This window comes from Hyperoodon ampullatus (assembly GCF_949752795.1).
Source record: "Hyperoodon ampullatus genome assembly, chromosome: 6".
NCBI lineage: Eukaryota > Metazoa > Chordata > Mammalia > Artiodactyla > Ziphiidae > Hyperoodon > Hyperoodon ampullatus.
In genome coordinates, this window is record NC_136919.1 from 37,483,376 (window position 1) to 37,507,646 (window position 24,271).

General features: G+C 41.8%; 1 protein-coding gene across 1 annotated transcript in view; it reads left to right on the forward strand.

Annotated features, from left to right (window-relative positions):
• The window catches only part of SNX30 (sorting nexin family member 30), a gene marked incomplete at its 5' end in the record, with an annotated part of 102,729 nt that overhangs the window by 56,841 nt on the left and 21,617 nt on the right, over positions 1-24,271 (forward strand). The window contains 4 exons of the mRNA XM_079706031.1: positions 1,294-1,404; positions 14,489-14,647; positions 18,978-19,173; positions 20,569-20,768. Of these exons, the coding sequence (XP_079562157.1) occupies positions 1,294-1,404; positions 14,489-14,647; positions 18,978-19,173; positions 20,569-20,768 (666 nt within the window). The remainder of the gene's footprint in view (positions 1-1,293; positions 1,405-14,488; positions 14,648-18,977; positions 19,174-20,568; positions 20,769-24,271) is intronic.

The window sequence follows — 24,271 nt, forward strand, 5'->3', positions numbered from 1 at the left end:
TTTTTTAAGTTACTGTCCTTTTAAAAAAATTTTTTTTTGGCTGCGTTGGGTCTCTGTTGCTGTGCCCGGGCTTTCTCTAGTTGTGGCGACTGGGGGCCACTCTTCATGTGGTGTGCGGGCTTCTCGTTGCCGTAGCTTCTTTTGTTGTGGAGCACAGGCTCTAGGCACGAGGGCTTCAGTCGTTGTGGTATGTGGGCTTCAGTAGTTGTGTCACGTGGGCTCTAGAGTGCAGGCTCAGCAGTTGTGGCACACGGGCTTAGTTGCTCCGCAGCAGCATGTGGGATCTTCCTGGACTAGGGATTGAACTCATGTCCCCTGCATTGGCAGGCAGATTCTTAACCACTGCACCACCAGGGAAGTCCCTTGTTCATGTGTTTTTAAGATTTTCTTGGTTCCATGGATTTAAACAGACTTTTGGCTTGAAAGATTTCAATAAATTTATAAAATGTAGTTTGAACCATACTTATCTTGTGCTTTAACCTCTGAGAACTGTGACCGTCATATAGTTGGTATCCTCACAGGGAAAAATGGCTTATCTGAGGCATAATTTTGGTTCGGGCAAATTAATGTATAAAAATCCTGCTTTGGTGTAAATTAATTTTATTTAATATTGGTTTTTGTTATCAAAGTGTTGCAATCACATTTCAGAAAACTTAAATTCAGGGAATTTTTTTTTTGCAATACAATGATATTTTACAATTATTTCCTTCTAGATTTAAAAAATCATCTAAAATACAATATAGTTTCAAGCTTATGGTCCTGGCAGAATATGGAAGAGTGGGCAAAACCTTTTCTGTTTTCATCTAGTCTGGTTCCTAAATGAGCAGGTGATCTGTTATCTCTACTTTTTGTTTCCCCTCTGCCTTTGGCAAAACTTGTCAGCATATTTAGCAGAAGGTGGAAACTTTTTTTTTTTTTAACAGATTCACAGATTTGGATTCAGTAGCAATATCCTCAGTGGAATTATTCTGCTAAAAGAAATTCTCAGAGTTAAACTTGGAGGAAATGAATCAAATGTTTCCAAGCACAATTCTGAGGGATGGTTCCATTTCCTGAGATAGGGGGAAATGAAACCTCAGCATTTTCATTCTAGATCCTTGAAATTTTTAACTGGACCCCGTGGCCCGGACTTGTCATTCCGTGTTGGTAAGCCCTGCCATTTGGCTGGTGCGTTTGGTGGAAGAAAAGTGTGTTCTTGCCCAGGTTATTCAAAGAGAGCTTTTTTCCTTCCATTCTGCCAAGGTATGCTACTCTTCCCTTACCCTGATTTTGTTCCACTGTCCTCATTTGCAGAGTACTCGGGTGGAGTTTGACCTGCCAGAATATTCTGTTCGTCGAAGATACCAGGATTTTGACTGGTTGAGGAACAAACTGGAAGAATCCCAGCCCACTCATCTCATTCCCGTAGGTACTAAGTCAGTACAGCTTGTTACTCACTTTTCCTGCATTCTCTTTCCTGACGGTGTTCACTCAGCTCTCACCCTTTAAACTATGGACGAACTCTACCTTACATTTCATACCAGATTCACCCATCAAATGTACATTTTATGGATGCTGTATAATACAGTTCACCTTTTGGGTTTTGATTTCTGATTCGCTATACAGTATGCTGGTTTCTTGGGTGGGTTGGGTTAGATTTTCACTTTTATTATAACAATTTTTTGAGGTATGGAGAATCCTAATTCTCATTTGCTGCCTCCTTAAAGACTGTCTGTTTCACCCTTCCTAGACTCCATTCTTGCGGTTTGGATAGCTGCCCCCAGGTGGAGAAAGATGTCTCAGATTACAGCTGGTTGGGCTTTCTTTAGACATGGGTAATTCTGAGAGCAGGAATCTAGCACACAATCCACTCAACCACAGTTTTTCCTTTAAGAAAACAAACCAAAAGCCAGTTAACTATTTATTGAAGAAACATACTATTTATTTGTTATTATAGCTGCACTTTTTTTTTTTTTTTTTTTTTGGTGGTACGTACGCGGGCCTCTCACTGCTGTGGCCTCTCCCGTTGCGGAGCACAGGCTCCGGATGCGCAGGCTCAGCAGCCATGGCTCACGGGCCCAGCCGCTCTGCGGCATGTGGGATGTTCCCGGACCGGGGCACGAACCCGTGTCCCTTGCATCGGCAAGCGGACTCTCAACCACTGCGCCACCAGGGAAGCCCTTAGCTGCACATTTTAAAAAACAAAACTAGAGCAAATAAAATTTAAAAGACTACTTAAAAGCAACATATGTATTGAGTACTTCTCTACTTTTTTTTTTTAGTATAAATAACTGTTTAGACCTCAGATGTTTCTTGGGCTTTGGGGCTTTAGGGCAATTTGGGTCATAAAACTCTTCAGCAGGGCTTTATCTTTCAGTAAAAACCTTGGCTGGATAACTTCTTAGCACTGCCAGTTTTCCTGCTACCACTGCATCTTCCAGGCTTCCCCTCCTGGTTGGAAAAGGCTGAATACGCTGTGAACGCACTAGCAGTTTTCTTAGTTTTCAAGGCAGAAGTGGCCACGTTGCTAGTGCTGTGATGGGGATGATGGGTTTTGCCTGGGGCTCCATTCTTTCTCAGGAAACCGCCCCCACCACCATCTATTCCCTTTGCTCTCCAGGCCTGAAGTTTTGCTTTTCTGTCTTCTAATCACTTAAAAACATGCCGAAAAAGAAACTATAGTTTTAAACAGTTGGAACTATTCCTTAAAATCTTAATTTGGCAAAATTGGCAGCTAGTGAAGTTTTTAAAAACAGACTTTTATATTAGAACAGTATTAGATTTACAGAATTATTGCAAAGATAGTACAGCAAATTCTCATAGACCCCACACCCAGTTTTGCTTATTAGTATGGCGCATTTGTCACAAATAATGAACCAGTAATGATACATTATTATTGACTAAAAGTCCTTTATTCAGATTTCCTCGTTTTTTGCCTAATGCCCTTTTCCTGTTCCAGGATCCCATCCAGGGTAACACATTACATTTAGTTGTCGTGTCTCCTTGGTCCCAGGCTCCTCTTGATTGTGACAGTTTCTGAGGCTTTCTTTGTTTTTGATGACCTTGACAGTTTTGAGGAGTACCAGGCAGGCATTTTGTAGAATGTCCCTTCGTTGAGATTTGTCTGATGTTTTTCTCATAGTTAGCCTGGGGTGATGTGTTTTGAGGAGGAAAAGCACAGGGGTAAAGTACCTTTCTCATTACATCATATAAGGGGTGTATACTATCATTGACAGTATTTATCACTGTTGATGTTAACCTTGATCACCTGACTTGAGATAGTGCTTATCAGGTTATTCCACTGTACAGTTACTCTTTTTTCTCTCCCTCTCCGTACTGTATTGGAAGGAAGTTGCTCTCTATGTGTAGACCACACTATGCATAAGGGGAATTATGCAGCACTTCCTGGCAACTAGGAGTGTATGAAGTTCGGTACTTAAAGAGCAAAGGTTAGACAGCGACACCTGCTGGTGAAACATAGTAGACTCATGCATAGACACTGAAGCCAGAACTGAGAGAATGTAAGTCTCCAGAATGCCCAAGGTGGATCCAGAGTATCTTTAAGTCTGGTTTCCTATGGTCTGGGTAAAAGCAGTGAGTAGAAGCATCTAGAGAATTAAATTTCTTCATAAATTTGTAGTGCATATCTGCGGTGGAGAGAGATTTAATGTAGGAGAGCATCTCTGACTTAAACATGAAAGTCAGACTGCGAACAAACTCTTTTTTTCCCCCCAAAGAAATTCGTCTTACAGCAGCTTTGCTGGGAGGTGTCTGTTATTAATAATCGACTTTGGTCCTTTTACTAGGCCTTTTTACTGCCCTTGGGAAGGTGAAGGGTAATAAGATAGATAAGGGACTCCTGCCCAGGGGAGTTAACTGTCAGATGGAGACCCAGTAAACATGTAACATAATTATTGTTTAAATTTTCATTTCTTTTTTTAAAAAGTTTTATTGAGGTATAATTCAGTATACCATACAATTCACCCATGTGAAATGTACAAGTCAAGGGCTTTTGGTTTATTCATAGAGCTGCGTAACCATCAGCACAATCAGTTTTAGAACCTTTCATCACCCCCAAAAGAAACCTCTTACTTCTTGCCTGTTGCTTCCAAATCCTCTATCTTCCCCATTGCCTGGCAACCACTACCCTACGTGTCTTTATAGATGTGCCTATTCTGGACATTTCATGTAAGTAGAATCATACACAATGGCCTTTTGTGACTGGGGTTTTTTTTGTAGCATAATGTTTTCAAGATTCATTCATGTCGTAGCACGTGTCAGTGCTTTGTTTTTATTGTCAAGTAACATTCCATTCTATGGATATATCATATTTTGTCCATTCACCTTTGATGGACATTTGGGTTGTTTCCACTTTTTGGCTGTTGAGTAATGCTGCTATGAACATCCATGTGCAAGTTTTTGTGTGGACATATGTTTTCATTTTTCTTGGGTGTATACCTAGGAATATAATTGCTGAATCATGTATAACTCTATATTTAACCTTTTGAGGAACTGCCGGACTGTTTTCCAAAGTGGCTGCATCATTTTACGTACGTACCAGCTGTGTATGAGGGTTCCATTTTCTCCACGTCTACATCAACACCCATTATTATCTTTCTTTTTGATATTATCTTTCTTTTGATAATATTATCTTTCTTTTTGATAATCACCCTAGTGGGTATGAAATGGTATCTCTTTGTGGTTTTGATTTGCATTTCCCTGACAGCTAACGATGTTGAATTTTTTTTTTAAATGTACCTTTATTATCTTCCTTGGAGAAATATCTGTTCAGATCCTTTGCCCATTTTAAAATTGGGCTGTGTCTTTTTATTGCTGAGTTAAAATGGTTCTTTATATAATCTAGATACTAATCTCTTCTCAGATATCTGATTTGCAAAAACTTTCTCCCATTTAATGGGTTGTCTGTTTTCTTGATGGTGTCCTGTGGAGTACAAAGTTTTAAAATCTTGATGAAGTCCACTTTACCTATGTTTTCTTTGTTTGCTTGTGCTTTTGGTGTTTTAGCTAAGAAACCATTGCTTAATCCTAGGTCATAAAGATTTACACCTATGTTGTCTTCTAAAAATCTTTTTAAAAATAATTTATTTTTGTCTGCGTTGGGTCTTCGTTGCTGAACGCGGGTTTTTCTCTAGTTGCGGTGAGCGGGGGCTACTCTTCGTTGTGGTGCGCGGGCTTCTCATTGCGGTGACTTCTCTTCGTTGTGGAGCATGGGCCCTAAGCACGCGGGTCCAGTAGTTGTGGCTCATGGGCTCAGTAGTTGTGGCACACAGGCTTAGTTGCTCTGTGGCATGTGGGATCTTCCTGGACCAGGGCTCGAACCCGTGTCCCCTGCATTGGCAGGCAGATTCTTAACCACTGCACCACCAGGAAGTCCCTTCTAAATTTTTTTTTTTTTTTTTTTTTTTGCGGTACGCGGGCCTCTCACTGTTGTGGCCTCTCCCGTTGCGGAGCACAGGCTCCGGATGCACAGGCTCAGTAGCCATGGCTCACGGGCCCAGCCACTCTGCGGCATGTGGGATCTTCCCGGACCGGGGCACGAACTCGTGTCCCCTGCATCGGCAGGCAGACTCTCAACCACTGCGCCACCAGGGAAGCCCCCTTCTAAAATTTTTATGATTTTAGCTTTTAGAAAATGTAGGTCTTTAATCCGTTTTGAGTTTGTTTTTATACAGTTAGTTTTCATTTCTTTAACCAGTGAAGCTACATATCTTCTTATGACTTTATTGAATGTTGGCATTTCTTTAATGAATTGCCTCTTTATTTTTGTATTTTTTTTCTTAGTGGTTTGTAAACACTCCATATCTGTGAAGGAAATTAACCCAGTTGAGACTATCTATTTTTTTCTCTAGCTGTCTTTTGTCTTCAACTTGACTCCATAAAAGATAACATCCCTTCCCTCCCAACCAAGTTAATTTTTCCCTTACAGTTTCTGGCTTTGAAGCTTGTTTCTAACCTAGGATGTTAAAAAAAAAAGTTCTGTATTTTCTTCTATTACTTTTATGTCCTCGTGTTTTATATTTAAATCTAGAATTTTTTCTGATGTGAGATGGGAGGATCTTATTTTTTTCAGATGGTGGGTTTTTCCAGAACCATTTAGGAGTACTCAATCACCAGTGTAATAGTTTGTGTATTAGACTATGTCATGCATTAGATTTGTACATTTTTGGGCTATTTCTGAACATTTTGGTTCATCGATCTCTTTTCTCTTTCGTGTGGTGTCCCTGCTACACTACTGAATTATTATAACTTTACAGAATGTTTCATCATCTGGTTGGATAGGTCCCCATCTATGCCCACAGTAGTCTTTGTTTTCTGAGTTTTTCTGGCTATTTGCACGTTTTGTTTTTCTGGTGAATTTTAGAATCTTTTGAATCAGTTGGAAAATGACGGGTGGTGGTGGGTTCTTGGGGGGTTTTTGTGGGTTTTTCTTTTTGCCAGTTTTAGTTAGCTATGGTTAAAAATATGTGAGAATTCCTAAGCTTTCAGAGTCTATTGCTTACGTTGTGAGCATGGAGATAAAGTTCCCACTTTTTTTGAGCTTCACTGGAGCCATGTGAAATTGTAGGTGAACAGCCAGCCAGCCTGTGGTTCTGGGGGAGGCCCCAAGTTCTTTCATTTGCCTCTCCCCATTGGCTGTCCTGAGACCTGCCCTGTTTCCAGCCCCCATGGCTCTGAACTTGGCAGCTTCTGGGGCTCTACTGGGGAAATCCAACCCCTTATTTCCTAAGCCGACTGTTCCTTTGCCTGAGTAGTGTCACAAGACGGTTGATACTGATTGATTTTTCTCTTAATCCAATCTTTTCTGCTTTGTGTCTTTAACAAATTCTGTCCTGTTAACAGTACCTTTACATTTTTTGGTGCTGCAACAGATTTTTCTCTTTTTTTTTTTTTCGGTACGCGGGCCTTTCACTGTTGTGGTCTCTCCCGTTGCGGAGCACAGGCTCCGGACGTGCAAGCTCAGTGGCCATGGCTCACGGGCCCCGCCGCTCCGCGGCACGTGGGATCCTTCCGGACCGGGGCACGAACCCGCGTCCCCTGCGTCGGCAGGCGGACTCTCAACCACTGTGCCACCAGGGAAGCCCAGATTTTTCTCTTTTTATATTGCTTTGTTTTTCTGGAATTTTAAAAGCAGAAAGAAATAATCGTATGTTTTTCAAATGCCAACCTAAAACTAGAACTGTGCTGGATGTGTTATGTTTGTCATCTCATAATGGCAATTCACTTTGTTTTTCTTTGTAATCTAATAGTTGGAGCCACCAGAGAGTCTTCACTGTGACATGGTTTTTGCTTTTTAATTTATTTTTCGTCTCAGAAGTTGGTTTTAACACCGCTTCATTTACTGGGGCACAAATAATTACACAGCAGAGAGATTTCATGACTCGATGGATGCACATTTTGAAGATGAAGCAAATACATTTACTAAAGTCTTTCTTTCTTTTTTTTTTTTTTTGTGGTACGCGGGCCTCTCACTGTTGTGGCCTCTCCCGTTGCGGAGCACAGGCTCCGGACGTGCAAGCTCAGTGGCCATGGCTCACGGGCCTAGCCACTCTGCGGCATGTGAGATCTTCCCGGACTGGGGCACGAACCCGTGTCCCCTGCATCGGCAGGCGGACTCTCAACCACTGCGCCACCAGGGAAGCCCAAGTCTTTAGTTTTTAATTTCACTTAGAAATTTAATGTTTGCTTCAATTTTCATGAAGGGAGCTTTGCTGGAAGGATGCATTTGTATTTATTATGGACCCAGTTTTGTTTTGGGTAGTGGTAAACTCATGGGAATTAATAGGAAGAAATTTGTAATGCAGCATTTGTTTTTCTTGATATGAAATAATCAGTAAGAAGTCTAACTTCACTTTCTAGTTGGCTCCTTTTTTTTGTACTGTTAAATATATATGTTTTTAGCTTCCCAAGTAGATAAGTTAATAAATAGTGAATCATTAGTTCAACTTTCCAGTACCTGAATTAAATCAGGCTTTGTGACTGTTCTTTAAAAAAAAAAATTTGTCCCTGTAATTTTATTGAAGTATAGTTAATGTATAATATTATGTAAATTACAGGTGTACAATCTAGTGATCACAATTTTTAAAGGTTACACTCCATTATAGTTATTATAGAATATTGGCTATGTTCCCTGTATTGTGCAATATATCCCTGTAGCTTATCTTATACATAATAGTTTGTACCTCTTAATCCCCTACCCCTACATTACCTCTCCCCTCTTTCCTCTCCCCCCGGTAACTACTAGTTTGTTCTCTATATCTATGAGTCTGTTTCTTTTTTTGTTACAGTCACTAGTTTGTTGTATTTTTTAGATTCCACATATAAGTGATATCATAACAGTATTTGTCTTTCTCTGTATGACTTATTTACCTTAGCATAACACCCTCCAAGTCCATCATGTCGTTGCAGATGGCAAGATTTCCTTTTAACCTCGATGCTCTTTAATTTATTTGTTACTTATTTTTGGTTAGGAGCAATATTTTCTGTTAGTTTGATATAAATAGGAAAAATAGTTTTCTGTCATGTAGTGGGTATGCAGTAAATATTTGTTGAATTGCATAGAAGAAGCAATTTAAAAGCTGACAAGAGGAAACGGGACATATCAAGACTGAGCAAATGAAATCTTTGTCCAGATTTCCCACCCAGAAATAGTAGCTTTTCTGGGACAATCCACTATACTTTTGTTTCATAGATTGTAAAATACTTCCTTACAAACTAATATAAAATATGATACATGTGAAAGTGCTTTACCAAAGTATCAAGTGCTATAAAATGTAAATATTTTAAGATTAAACCCTGAAATATTTAATGGGTTATTGTAATGCTTTGCAGATAGGATTTTTTGAAGGTTCCAACATATATATGCATATATAGTTTCAAAAAAACTTTTCATTATGGAAAATATCAAGCATACCAAAGCAGAGAGATTCAGTGCAGTGAACCCTCATGTTCTCATCACCTAGTTTCAGCACTTATGTTTCATCTCTGTCCTTACCCACTCCCTCATCCTCACACCAGGTTATTATTATTTTTTTAAACATTCAGCTTATTTTTTTTTAGATGTTGGGGGTAGGAGTTTATTAATTAATTTATTTATTTTTGCTGTGTTGGATCTTCGTTTCTGTGCGAGGGCTTTCTCTAGTTGTGGCAAGCGGGGGCCACTCTTCATCGCGGTGCGCGGGCCTCTCACTGTCGCGGCCTCTCCCGTTGCGGAGCACAGGCTCCAAACGCGCAGGCTCAGTAGTTGTGGCTCACGGGCCTAGTTGCTCCGTGGCATGTGGGATCCTCCCAGACCAGGGCTCGAACCCGTGTCCCCTGCATTAGCAGGCAGATTCTCAACCACTGCGCCACCAGGGAAACCCAGGTTATTTTTTTTTTAAGTGACCTAAACAGCAAAAATTTTTTAGCTTGTAGTTCTGGAAGTCAGAAGTCCAAAATCAGTCTCATTGGATTAATATCAAGGTGTCAATGGAACAGGATAGAAAACCCAGAGATAAACCCACACACATATGGTCACCTTATCTTTGATAAAGGAGGCAAGAATATACAATGGAGAAAAGACAGCCTCTTCAATAAGTGGTGCTGGGAAAACTGGACAGCTACATGCAAAAGAATGAAATTAGAACACTCCCTAACACCATACACAAAAATAAACTCAAAATGGATTAAAGACCTACATGTAAGGCCAGACACTATCAAACTCTTAGAGGAAAACATAGGCAGAACACTCTCTGACATAAATCACAGCAAGATCCTTTTTGACCCACCTCCTAGAGAAATGGAAATAAAAACAAAAATAAACACATGGGACCTAATGAAACTTAAAAGCTTTTGCACAGCAAAGGAAACCATATACAAGATGAAAAGACAACCCTCAGAATGGGAGAAAATATTTGCAAATGAAGCAACTGATAAAGGATTAATCTCCGAAATTTACAAGAAACTCATGCAGCTTAATATGAGCTGTAGTGAGGTAGAGGGGTAGTGAGGTAAGTGTCCATCGACAGATGAATGGATAAAGAAGATGTGGCACATATATACAATGGAATATTACTCAGCCATAAAAAGAAATGAAATTGAGTTATTTGTAGTGAGGTGGATGGACCTAGAGTCTGTCATACAGAGTGAAGTAAGTCAGAAAGAGAAAAACAAATACCGTATGCTAACACATATATATGGAATCTAGGAAAAGAAAAAAAAAGGTCATGAAGAACCTAGGGGCAAGATGGGAATAAAGACACAGACCTACTAGAGAATGGACTTGAGGATATGGGGAGGGGGAAGGGTAAGCTGTGACAAAGTGAGAGAGTGGCATGGACATATATACACTACCAAACGTAAAATAGATAGCTAGTGGGAAGCAGCCGCATAGCACAGGGAGATCAGCTCCGTGCTTTGTGACCACCTAGAGGGGTGGGATAGGGAGGGTGGGAGGGAGGGAGATGCAAGAGGGAGGAGATATGGGGATATATGTATATGTATGGCTGATTCACTTTGTTATAAAGCAGAAACTAACACCCCATTGTAAAGCCATTGTACTCCAATAAAGATGTTAAAAAAAGGGCGGGGGGGGGGGTAGGCAGGGCTGTGTCCTTTCTGAAGGCTCTAGGGGAGAATTTGTTCCTTCCCTTTCCAGTCTCTAGAGGCCGCCTGCATTCCTTGGCTCAGGCCCCTTCCTCTTTCTTCAAAACCAGCAGCATTGCATCTCCTCTCCTCTCTGATATCCACTTCCATCCTTGTATTTTTTTTTAATTGGGATAAAATTCACATAACATAAAATTCACCGAAGTGTATAAGTCAGTGGCTTTTATTATATTCACAGTGTTTTACAGTCATCACCATCTAATTTCAGGACATTTTCATCACCCCAAAAAGAAACCCCATACCCATCACTTACTTCCCACCCCCTCTTTTCCCCAGCCCAAATATTATGAATAATGTCGTTTGAACATTTGTTGTACAAGTTTTTGTGCGAACACTTGCTTTCAATTGTTTTGGCTATATACCAGGGAATGGAATTAAATGGTAATTCTATGTTTAAGTTTCCGAGGAACTGCCAAACTGTTTTCCCCAGTGACTGTGCCATTTTACATCCCCGCCAGCAAGGTATGAGGGTTCCAATTTCTCTATATACTTGCCAACACTTGTGATTTTCCTTTTTTTTCTTTTATAGCCATCCTAGTGGGTTCAAAATGGTATCCCAAGTGATTAAAAAAATTTTTTTTTGGCTTAAAACATATATGGAAGTTTTATGTTTAGTCCACTTCCCTTTTTTGCTTTCTGTTCTCAGTATTACCAATTAATACAAATAGTTGGCATTCATTTGATATCTGCCATGTGCTGGGAGCTGTGCTGAACTCTTTCTTCACTTGTGTTATTTCATTTACAGAGTGTAGATGCCCTTGATTTTACCAGCAATCCAGATTCCTATGCATAAACAACCCAGAAGGTAATTATAAGGGTGAGGCAGAGAGTAGGTATATCGCTTTAAGGAAGCTTGAAATAGGAAGAAACAAATTTATGAAGCCATGTACGTTGGCAATAATGATGCTTATTACAGAAGGAAATTCTGTTTGCAGAAGGATTCACCCCAGGGTTCCTTTAAATAGCAAGCTCCCCTGATTCATTAAACAAAGTTCAATGTAGTAAATCTGAAGAATGGATAACTCTTTTCAGAAGGTTATCTGTTACGTGAAATGAGGCATACCTAACTACTTATTTGCTCATTAGGCCTTTTTCCTAAGTTCTGTTCAGCATAGGCAAATGAGAGTATGCTCAGCAGGACTCATGAGATAAAAATATCCACTGGGTTTGGTAATTACAAAGTCACTGATCATCTTTAAAAGAGCGGTTTCTGCATGAAGCAGGGATAGGACAGAGAAATGCAGCACTGAAGGCAGTACCAACAATGGCTTCGTTTTGGGGTGAAGAAAGGTTGGGGGTTGAGAAATCAAGGGGAAGAGTGGAAGTAAAGGTAAATGATTCTTTTCAAAAAGGTTGAATGAGACAGGAAGGAGAGTGGAGACGATGTAAGGTCAAGAGATAGATTTTTTTTTCTTCAGGTAGAAAGAGAACCGACCATGTTTTTGTAGACTCAGAATAGAGCTGGATGAGGAGATGTTGAAGATAAACAGTAGAGAAGGCATAATTAATTGATGGTGACAGGTGCATGATAGTGAACTAATGGGTCAAGGACACAGATGGAATATTTAGCTTTGGGGAGGGGGCTGTTCTCTACAGCTACTTGAGGCACGGAGGCAAAGGTGGCACCCAGAAGAGTCTTTACTCTTGAGATCTAAAACATACGGGCTTTCCAAAGCTCTTCAAGTCGAGGCTGTTGAATTCTCTCATACCCAAGTGCTTCCTTTCCAGCAGTGCTGGTGTTGCCAGTTCCTAAATATTTGAAAACTTTTGTGTTATAAATTGGGTTGCTTCTTGGCTTTCTCACTCTAAGTGCTTAGGATACCACATTGCCTAAGTCCTTGTTCCTGTATCTTATTTCAGCGTGTGTGTGTGTGTGTGTGTGTGTGTGTGAGTGCTTGGGGGTCTATAACTTAAAAGAAAAAAAAATCTGTTTCGACATATTACAGAAGTTTAAGGAGGTTGCAGACTTAAATGCTTGTTCCAGTTTTTCCATCTCCTCATCAACACTTGTTCTTTCCTTTCCTGTCTTTCTCTGTCTCTGTCTATTATGGTCATCCTAGTGGGTGTGAAGTGGTATCTCACTGTTTTTTTTTTTTTTTTAACATCTTTGTTGGAGTATAATTGCTTTACAGTGGTGTGTTAGTTTCTGCTTTATAACAAAGTAAATCAGCTATACATATACATATATCCCCATATCTCCTCCCTCTTGCGTCTCCCTCCCACCCTGCCTATCCCACCCCTCTAAGTGGTCACAAAGCACCGAGCTGATCTCCCTGTGCTATGTGGCTGCTTCCAACTATCTATTTTACATTTGGTAGTGTGTATATATGTCCATGCCTCTCTCTCACTTCGTCCCAGCTTACCCTTCCCCACCCATGTCCTCAAGTCCATTCTCTACGTCTTTATTCCTGTCCTGCCCCTAGGTTCTTCAGAACCCTTTTTTTTTTTTTCTTAGATTCCATATATATGTGTTAGCATACGGTATTTGTTTTTCTCTTTCTGACTTACTTCACTCTGTATGACAGACTCTAGGTCCATCCACCTCACTACAAATAATTTCGTTTCTTTTTATGGCTAATATTCCATTGTATATATGTACCGCATCTTCTTTATCCATCATCGGTCGATGGACACTTAGGTTGCTTCCATGTCCTGGCTACTGTAAATAGAGCTGCAGTGAACATTGTGGTACATGTCTCTTTTAATTATGGTTTTCTCAGGATATATGCCCAATAGTGGGATTGCTGGGTCATATGGTAGTTCTATTTTTACTTTTTTAAGAAACCTCCATACTGTTCTCCATAGTGGCTGTATCCATTTACATTCCCACCAACAGTGCAAGAGGGTTCCCTTTTCTCTACACCCTCTCCAGCATTTATTGTTTGTAGATTTTTTGATGATGGCCATTCTGACTGGTGTGAGGTGATACCTCATTGTAGTTTTGATTTGCATTTCTCTAATGATTATCTCACTGTGGTTTTGGTTTGTATTTCCCTAATGACGTCGAGCATCTTTTTGTGTGCGTTTTGGCCATTTGTACATCTTCTTTGGAGAAATGTCTACTGGGTCATTTTTAAATATAAATGTTCTTTTAATATTTCATAACCAAAACATTTTCAAATTGTGCATTAGCAGATACTCTCTTTTCCTGTGGTGGCAGTAATGAGGAAGGCCTTTTAATCAAGCTGCTATGGAAATAGGTTAAAGCTCAAAGATCCCTTGGAAGCCAGGTCGTTTTAAATTGCCGACAATATTGGCTCAGAGTAAATACGATGGAGAGATTTATTTGAGTGAGGAGTAAAGGAAGTTATATTATTAAGAACCTTTAAGCATAAACCTAAACCAAAAAATTGCCTTAGAAAAGGTATTTTTTTGGATACATGGGTTTCCCTAATGTACTTATTTTTTCATTCACCAAATTCTTTTACCCTTGAACTGGGAGTAGGATCTTAAGATATTTAAACAAATTTTTGTGTGGCTGATGTTGTCTGACTCCTTTCCTTTCTTTCTTATCTTGCCTTAACTTTCCCATTATATCACCTGTGCATCAAGCAACGTAAAGATAACTATATTATCGGATTTACCGGTAGATGTTAACTGACTGTTTTCTGTTTTCCAGGGACCATGCTCTACTGTTTCATTTCTTGTATTATAAAATTGACTGGGTAGTTGTGATTTACTCCATTGGTATTTTTTCAGAAATATTTATACTGATGACTACATAAAGATCTGACCTATGAAGAAAGACTGTTCTTGACAGATGGGTCCTAGGACTTATTTGCTAGCCTGGTTTTTCTTTGCACTTTCTTATCAGTTACTCTGAATATTTTTGTTCATGTCATCGTAGCCACTTCCTGAGAAGTTTGTGGTGAAAGGTGTTGTGGATCGTTTTTCAGAAGAGTTTGTGGAGACCAGAAGAAAAGCTTTGGATAAATTCCTGAAAAGAATTACGGATCATCCTGTGCTTTCTTTCAATGAACACTTTAATGTTTTCCTTACTGCTAAGGTAAGGCAGAATTTTTCATGTTCCTCTCCCAGATTAGCATTCTTTGGACTCTTTCTTAAAAGCTGTTTTGATCTCTCACAAGCCACCCCTGTAGTGGGTGTCATAGAATTGCTCTGGGTTTGTTTTTTCTGTATTTGTTTCTGGTGCTCATCTGCCCTGGTACCGTTTCCATGTTAGAATTTAGGAGAAATATCCCCCTGCAGCAGTCAAGGAAGTTAGAATAGTTTCACTTACCAAAAGCAGGGATAAGTGTTTACCTACACACTTACCGGCGATATTACTGGGTGAGGCCATTCTGACCAACGGTGGGCACGAAAGGGAAAGAATGTTTATTGAGTGTTTGGTAAGGACATTTTCACAGGAACCCTGTGAGTATGCTCATAGCCTCATTTCACAGGCAAGGAAACTAAAGTTCAGGGCATGTGTACTAGTTCAGCTGGTGTCACTAGGATGTGAAATAGGATCATTGTGGCTCCTGAGGCCACAGTTTGCACAGACTGCCTGACCAAGAGTAGTTCAGCATTAGTTGCCCACAGCCAAGTTCCTAGCCGGTGGGCATTTTCCAAGCACTTGCCAGGGAAATAGTTGGGGCCTACACGGCTGCCAGATTCTATGTATTCAAACTCACGCTGGCGCCCCCGACTTTCCTCTGAACTTCCCTGTTGGCAGAACTGACTGGCAACTGACTGGCAGCCTGAGGTGCTCGACTCTGATTGTCTGCAGATATGGGAGCTCGTGTTCAGACTCTTGTGCCAGCTTCCCTCCAGCCCCATCTGTTTATTTTCATGTATCCTATTCTCACATTGAGGCCATAGGTAATTCATTCCATGTTGGCAAGGGTATCAAGGCCCAGGTACTTTTCAGTTTTCTTTTTCAAAATGGCAAAATGGAGAAATATTTACAGACAACATCAGTTGCCGTAAAGACGTTGGAGGGGAAGCCATTCTCCGGACATAAGAGCCACCTGGCAAAGTCCTCCAGTGTTGTGGGTTTTCTTTTTTACTTCTTCCTAGACCTCAGTTGGCACTTAGCCTCCTTGATGACATTCCTGTTTCTCTTCTTTTTTTCCTGGAAACCTTTCCCACACAGGTCAAACTTGTGTTCTTTTTTTTTTTGCGGTACGTGGGCCTCTCACTGTTGTGGACTCTCCCGTTGCGGAGCACAGGCTCCAGACGCACAGGCTCAGCGGCCATGGCTCACGGGCCCAGCCGCTCCGCGGCATGTGGGATCTTCCCGGACCGGGGCACGAACCCGTGTCTCCTGCATCGGCAGGCGGACTCCCAACCACTGCGCCACCAGGGAAGCCCAAACTTGTGTTCTTTTTAAAAATAAGTATTTCGTGGTGAACTGCTCCTCGGACGTAGTTCTTCCAGTGACTACACAGAGTAAAATCCACTCTGTTCTCCAAAAGTGCAGCTCAGTGTTTCACCCAGATTAGTGGTTTGTTGTCCAGGCAGGCCCTCAAGTTTCGTCATTTTTATTGAATAAAGAGACAGAGGAGGGGAAAGCTTGGACCCCCGGTCATTAGGAATTTGTGTAAAGAATAAGTAGGAAAGGTGGGTTTTTTTTTTGGGGGGGGGTATATGTGGTGTTCATCTGTGGACCAAGCAATATGAACTGATTTTATTTTTAATTTGCTCAATTTTGTTACTGAAGTATAACATACATAGAGAAAAATATACAAATCACAGCTCAATAAATGATCACAAAATGAACATACCTTTATAATCACTACCCAGTCAAGACAGAAAATCCCCAGCACACTGGAAGCCTCTCTCATCTCTGCTCCCAATCACTACCACCCCCCTCCCCCCCAGGGTAAACAGTATCCTGATTTCTATTATCAGAGAGAACTGATTTTTTTTTAAAGCCCTTCAAAGTCTTAATCAAAATCTAACTTGATGTGAGTGAGTACGGGGGAGTTGGCTTGTTTAGAAAGAACAGCCTCCTGCCTTAGTTCAGTTTTATTTGCTGAAGCAAATGCACTAAATAACCTCATCTTTTCTTTTTTTTCTTTTTAATTGTGCGAAAATACACATGACATAAAATTTACCATCTTAACCATTTTACAGTGTACAGTTGGGAAATGTTAAGTATATTCACCCTGTCGTACATCTAATCTCCAGAACTTTTTCATCCTGCAAAGCTGAAACTTTGTACCCACTAAACAATAACTCCCCCCCATCTCACCCACCCCGTACCCCCATCTTTTCTCTTAAAACGCTTTGAATAACTTGGTCCTGTCCTTAGATAGGCCGCTGACATGCTCTGCCATAGTGAATGCAGAAGCTTTCCTCTTCCTTGTGATGATATGATCTTACCAAAAATTAGAAGTGTCCTTGAGAAGAAACCACTGATGCTGGAGGAGGTGGAGGATGCTTAGTATCAGCTGTACTCAAGTCAATGTTTTCATCGTTGGCAGAATGGGTGCAGCAGTCAGATAGGTACGACTAAATAACTGTACTCAACACGTTAATGAACTTGGTTAACTGGGGATTCTTTGTAAAGTGCTACTTGAAGTAGAGTTTATGCAGTCCAGTGAGTCCATTTGGATTGAACCCTGAGCCAAAAAAACATTGTCTATGGAGCAATTCCTAGAACTCCAGGGCTTCAGTTATTGTCTTGTGAAAGCCTGGTGCCTACAGGGATGCTTTTTTCTAGAGTGTATGAGGTTAGAAGGGGAGATAAGATCATTATTTTATTTTATTTTTTTTTATTATTATTTTTTTTTTTGCGGTACGCAGGCCTCTCACTGTTGTGGCCTCTTCCGTTGCGGAGCACAGGCTCCGGACGCACAGGCTCAGCAGCGGCCATGGCTCACGGGCCCAGCCGCTCCGCGGCATGTGGGATCCTCCCGGACCAGGGCACGAACCCGTGTCCCCTGCATCGGCAGGCGGACTCTCAACCACTGCGCCACCAGGGAAGCCCAAGATCATTATTTTATTAAAAAATTTTTTCTTTGGCTGTGGCATGCAGGATCTTAGCTCCCCAACCAGGGATCGAACCCTCGCCCCCTGCAGTGGAATTGCAGCGTCCTAACCACTGGACCGCCAGGGAATTCCCCGAGATGGGATCTTTAGAACATTGTCTCAGGCAGGTAGCATAGAAAAAAAAGACAGAGATGGAGGAGGGAGCTTAGAGGAGGTTGCTGCCTTTTTTAAGATTGGTGAGCTTCGCATATATTTCACATGCTGAAGGATTAGAAGTTGAAATTATAGACAGGAGAGAAGGGATGGTTGAGAGGGCAAGGGCCTTGGCTGGTGGGGGAAGTGTGGGCAGGAGAGGGCAGAATCAAGAGCAGAAGTGAAGGCCTTGGCTGCATGGAGGAGGAGGACGTGAAATCAGGAGGGATCTACATTTCAGGCACTTTTGGAGACCTGAGCCTGGGATGGTATGTCACGTGGGAGGGTGCTGTCAGACAGCTGTGTTAACCTCTGCTCTATCCCTCCATGAGGCGAGGTCACCAGAAAGCAGTGGCCTTGTGCCGTGTTCCCTTCTCTCCCTGTAGACCTGTCCCTCTAGGACTGGGATTATCATTCTGTTAGTATCGAGGGTAGACATAAGGAACAGACACCTGCATCTTCTGTAAAACCACTTTTGAAGGCACCATTAAAGTAAGTGACATAGAACAACGGGAAGATACTGAAGATTCCCCTTAGAGTTTAATGATAGGAAGAAATTTATTTTACCTGGCAGACTAATATGCTTTTTAGGTTTCAGTTCAGTGGATTATGCAGCTGAACGTATTTCCCATTTATGCCTCAACCAAGAAATCCAGGGTAAAATGTTTTGTCATTTGCAGCATCTATCCTTGGCCTGGGTTTGTAGCACCGCCTTTCCTGTCACTGTCTCCTGCTTCCCACCCTCCACTTCCCTTATATGGCTTTGGTTAGGATATAAATAAATGAATGGAATGAATCTCAGCTCTTGAATTTTGCTCCTAAAGACAATGTAGGATATTTTGTGTAGGAGAAAGGGACATTTTTAAAAAAACTTGTATTTAAACAGTTGTGTTTAAAGGAAGGTGTGCTCGGTGAGTGAACCTGATTGGAGAGGTAGGAGTCCAGCTCTGTATAAAGAGACCTGGGTGCAGGAGTATGAGCATGGTGGCTGTGATGGCAAGGAGAGGAGACGCGCGCGCGCGCGCGCGCGCGTGTGTGTGTGTGTGTGTGTGTGTGTGTGTGTGGTGAGCGCCTTAACCTAACTCACCTCCCTATTTTCTGAGTCTTCCATTTCCAAAAGGAAACTGCCTAAAGGAATTGGCTTACTGAGTCCTGACCATGTGAGCAGTCGAGCCCTTTGAGTTTGTTTGTTCACATGTCATCCTTAGGACCTGAATGCCCATAAGAAGCAAGGGATGGCGTTGCTGACTCGAGTGGGTGAGTCGGTCAAGCATGTCACTGGCGGCTACAAGCTGAGGAGTCGGCCTCTCGAGTTTGCAGCCATAGGCGAGTACTTAGACACATTTGCGCTCAAGCTGGGAACCATTGATCGAATAGCCCAGCGGATCATCAAGGAAGAAATAGGTGAGCTCTCTGTTGAGTTCTTGATCAGGCCCAGGGACCACGTTTGCAGAAATGGCATTCATTGCACCAAGCAGAATCAAAATGCAGAAATGCTGGAGCAGCAGAACCAGGCCACATTTTGCTTATAAAACTAATAAATAAATACAAGACGTGGGGGAGGTAGTTGTGACCAGAGTATAATTTTGCACCCCGTCCCTTGCCCTGCATTTCATCCTTGTGTTTGCTTTCCCCATAGCAAACAACCACTCTGAGCCTCTAGGCTTTTCCACTTTTCTCTCGCTCAACTTCCCTTCATCCATAGCAATGATCATTTAAAAAATAAACTTAAGTATCTTTTCTGGCAGAAAGATGGTTCAAGATGAGAGCAGTGTTTGCCAAAGTTACGATCCTCATGAGCCTTCAGGCTTGAAATTGACTCACCTGCCTACCCTTGCTTCATTTCAAACCCACTCTTCCTGACCCAGGGAGTTATAAGGCCTTTCTTTAACCTTCCTGGTTGTTTCCACCACTTCCTCCCCACCCCTCTCATGGCCACTTGCTTTTTTGTGTTCCAGAATGTTGGGGCCCTTTGTTTTCTTACATGTATGTAGGCCAAATAGACCTGAACAGTGTTAGTGATCATGCTGGCATGTGATGTGAAACACATAGAGAAGGATTCTCTGGTAGTTGCCATCCATTGGTTACTAAAAAATGGCAACAACATTTTGTTGTAATGGCAAGAATCCTGGTGGCAAATGATAGGCCAGGTTTTTTTGTGGGGGAAATCAAACAACATTTTCCCTTGTTCCCTGTGCTTTAATTCTCCTTTACCTGCTGCTGGTATCCTGTGGGGCCTGCAGGTTTTGGAAATGGCTTTAGGTACCATCTACACCTAAAGATCATGTGGGGTAAATTCTGATGGGACCAAGGTGTTGGGGTGACCCCTGAGTGAGAGGTTGAGTCTGCTTAGGTAAGACCACATTTCTTGTATCAACTGTTTCCTAAAATTCCATTATTTTTCCATTGTGACTGATTTTTTTTTAATTTTTAAAAACACCCCCCTAAACCTGTATGAAACTCTGCCTCCATTGCCTATTAAAATATGGCTTCACTGTAGGGGTAGGTGAGTAGGTTTCAAGGAAAATATTTGGTGGATGTAGCTCCCACCACTTTTCCCCAAAGGCATTGTGGTCCCCATTATCCAGAGGCATGACATTCCTATTGTGGAGTAGAGTTGATTGATGTTATAGTGTTAGCTGTAATATCAGCTTTAGGAGATTAAAAAAATTGGTTGTAAACAGTGTTGTATTTAAAGGAAAGCATACTCAGAGAGCTCTTGGCTGCATTGGTTATTGAGTCAGTAATACCAGTGATTGCTACCCAGCCGATCTTAATTGGTTTCTCTTCCCCCTTTAGAGTACCTTGTAGAGCTGAGAGAATATGGGCCTGTGTACTCCACGTGGAGTGCGTTAGAGGGGGAGCTGGCCGAGCCCCTGGAGGGTGTGTCAGCCTGCATCGGCAACTGCTCTACAGCCTTGGAAGAGCTGACAGAGGACATGACAGAAGACTTTCTTCCTGTGCTCAGGGAATATATTTTATACTCTGACTCCATGAAGGTAAGCTGACTCACTTCTTGTGCACTTAGGTACTTTCTTTGTTGTAGTCGTTAATCAAAAAGTAATTGATCATTGCCTATTTGCATGTGGTACAGATGTCCTTCTTCCTGGGTGGGCAGGATCAGACATGTGGACTAACCTCATGGACATGTAAAAAGAACACATGGTGAACCAAGTGTGTGAATTAAATGAAAGAAAAAAAGTTTGGAAGAGATTCTTATTAGTGTTCTCTGAGAGTTTGAGAATAGCATCTGCTGATTAAGAACAGTATGTTGTGGAAAAAGAACAATTGGATAATTAGAGCTCTTGGAGGTTAAAATATGATTGCTGAAATAAAATTGAAAAGTAAAGTTGGAAGATGAGGTTGAGGAAATCTTGGAAAGTAAAACAAATTTTAAAAGTAGTTGGAGACGGCTTCCCTGGCGGCGCAGTGGTTGAGAGTCCGCCTGCTGATGCAGGGGAAACGGGTTCGTGCCCCGGTCCGGGAAGATCCCACATGCTGTGGAGCGGCTGGGCCTGTGAGCCATGGCTGCTGAGCCTGCGCATCTGGAGCCTGTGCTCCACAGCGGGAGAGGCCACAACAGTGAGGCCCACGTACCGCAAAAAAACAAAAAACAAAAAACAAACAACAACAACTAAAAATAGAATTACCATATGCCCCAGCAATTCCGCTACTGGGCATATTCCCAGAGAAAAACCATAATTCAAAAAGACACATGCATCCCAGTGTTCACTGCAGCACTGTTTACAATAGCCAGGTCATGGAATCAACCTTAATGCCCATCGACAGACAAATGGATAAAAAAGATGTGGTACATATATACAATGGAATATTACTCAGCCATTGGGTCATTTGTAGATATGTGGATGGACCTAGAGACTGTCATACAGAGTGAAGTAAGTCAGAAAGAAAAACAAATACTGTATGTTAATGCATGTATGTGGAATCTAGAAAAATAGTACAGATGAACCGGTTTGCAAGGCAGAGATAGAGACACAGGTGTAGAGAACAAACATATGGACAACCAGGCTTCCCTGGTGGTGCACCGGTTAAGAATCTGCCTGCCAATGCAGGGGACATGGGTTCGAGCCCTGGTCTGGGAAGATTCCACATGCTGTGGAGCAGCTAAGCCTGTGCACCACAACTACTGAACCTGTGCTCTAGAGCCCGCGAGCCACAACTACTGAGCCCGTGTGCCACAGCTACTGAAGCCCACGCGCCTAGAGCCTGTGCTCCACAACAAGAGAAGCCACCACAATGAGAAGCCCGCACACTGCAACAAAGAGTAGCCCCTGCTCGCTGCAACTAGAGAAAGCACATGCGTAGCAACGAAGACCCAAAGCAGCCAAAAGTAAATAAATTAAATAAATTTATATTAAAACAATTGTATGGACACCATGGGGGGAAAGTGGGGGTGGGTGGTGGTGGTGGTGTGATGAACTGGGAGATCGGGATTGACATATATACACTACTATGTATAAAATAGATAACTAATAAGAACCTACTGTATAAAAAATAAAAGTAGTTGGAAAGTAGAACAAAAATGCCAAAATACTGAAAATATGAAAGAATGATAAGAGACGTGGAGGGTTAATCTCAGAAGTTCAGCATCCAACTGATAGGAGTTCCTGATTGAGAGAACAGAGAAAACTGAGGGAAGGAAATTATGAAAGAAATAATACAAGAAAATCTCCCTAAGCTGAAGGCTGTGACAGGTTAATTACTCAGCAAAAGGAATGGACAGAGAACCAATGCAAAGCATATCATTGTAAAATTTTAGAACAAAAGTGGTAAGGATCAAATGCTTTAATGTCCGCATTAGGAACTGCCCCAGCCTGCACTTAGACTGGTTGGAGAGCATAGCTTCTGGGGACTACTACGATTGTAGACAAGGTTCATCTTGTCTAACTTGCTCATTTTATCGATGAAGAAGCAGAGCCCCATGGGTAAATCTTTTCTCTGTTCCATGGCCCCAATTCTAATGAGCATCTACCTTATATTTGTGTCTTTACTGTTGGTGAGAGAAACTGGATCAGTTCCTGCTTTTCAAATCTGAGGCTCAAATTATCTCTCTCTAAGTATAATTGTGGCTGGGTACATTCTGTTCCCTTTGGAGGCAGAGAGAAAGCACAGAAAAAGGAGGGTCATTATCAGGCCATGTGGAACAGATGAATAATGTTCAGTGAACAATGAGGACAGCTTGTACTGGAAAGATGGTTGAAGATGTGTATTCCAAGGTTGCTACGGAGTGAACAGTGCTTGAGAGAGGGGGTGCCAAAGTTACCCTCAGGCTCAGGACTCAAGTTAAGCACACTGTAGACATCTGCAGGTGAGCCCTTCCATGAGCTCACATCCTATACACAATGTGTGTGTAAAATGTAATTATGATAGTAATGGGCTGAGAGGGAGCACGTTAGGGTCTTTAGCAAAGTTCTGGCAGTGCCTTTTGAGTACTGGCATCACTTTGACCAGGCCAAGAGTTGGAGAATTTTTATTTGAGAAGGTTAGGGCAGGGCCCTATACTTCATATCCCACACTGCCTCATTCATAGAAGGTAGTTGGCAGATATTGAAGTTGGCAGTGTGGTGCATTTAGAACATTTACAGATATATAACTATTGTATGTCATGTATCTTTTTTTTTAACTTTTTATTTTATATTGGAGTATAGTTGATTAACAGTGTTGTGATAGTTTCAGGTGTACAGCAAAGTGATTCAGTTATACATATACCTGTATCTATTCTTTTTCAAAGCATAGGGGAACTCTGCTCATTGTTATGTATCTTGTTATTTTTAAGAGAGTTTCATCTGCAAGTCAAAGAGCGTGCTTATCTCAGAGGGCTTGGTGATGACTAGTGAGCTGAGAGTCAGAAGAGTGGGTGATAAGGTAAAGGCCAGTGTGAGTGGGGCCAGTTGAGCAAGGGAGCAGGTGGCAGGTGGGGAGGTCAAAGAGATAAGTAAAGGCCAGGACATAGGGTAATATCTTAAAGGCCATGGTTGGTAAGAGTCTGGATTTTGTTCTTAGGAATAAAAGGGAAGCCAGTTAGTTTGCTGCAGGGAAATGACAGGATACAGTTTTTACTTTAAGAAGACAGCTAGTGCTGCAGTATGGAAATGGTTTATTGGGTGGGGGACAGGGAGAGGAGGTCGGGAGACCATTAGGAGACTGTAGCAGGGAGCCAGGTGGCAGATAACTGAGGTGGTGGAGCTTGGAGAAGTGGGTGGATTTGGGGTATATTTTGTATGAAGGGCCAACTAGACTTGCTGCTGTATTAATGTGCAGTGAGAAATGGAGGAATTGAGGATGACTCCTGGGTTTTTGGCTTCAGCAGCTGTGTTGATAGTGGTCCTGTTTAGTGAGATGGGGAAGTTTGGGGTGGAACAGATTGGGCAGTTGGGAATCAGGTTGTTTTGGCCATATTCAGCTAAGAAAATGCCTGTTAGTCATTAAAGTAGTGACATGGCAGCTGGTTATGAATTTAGAGTGGGAATAGAAATTTGGG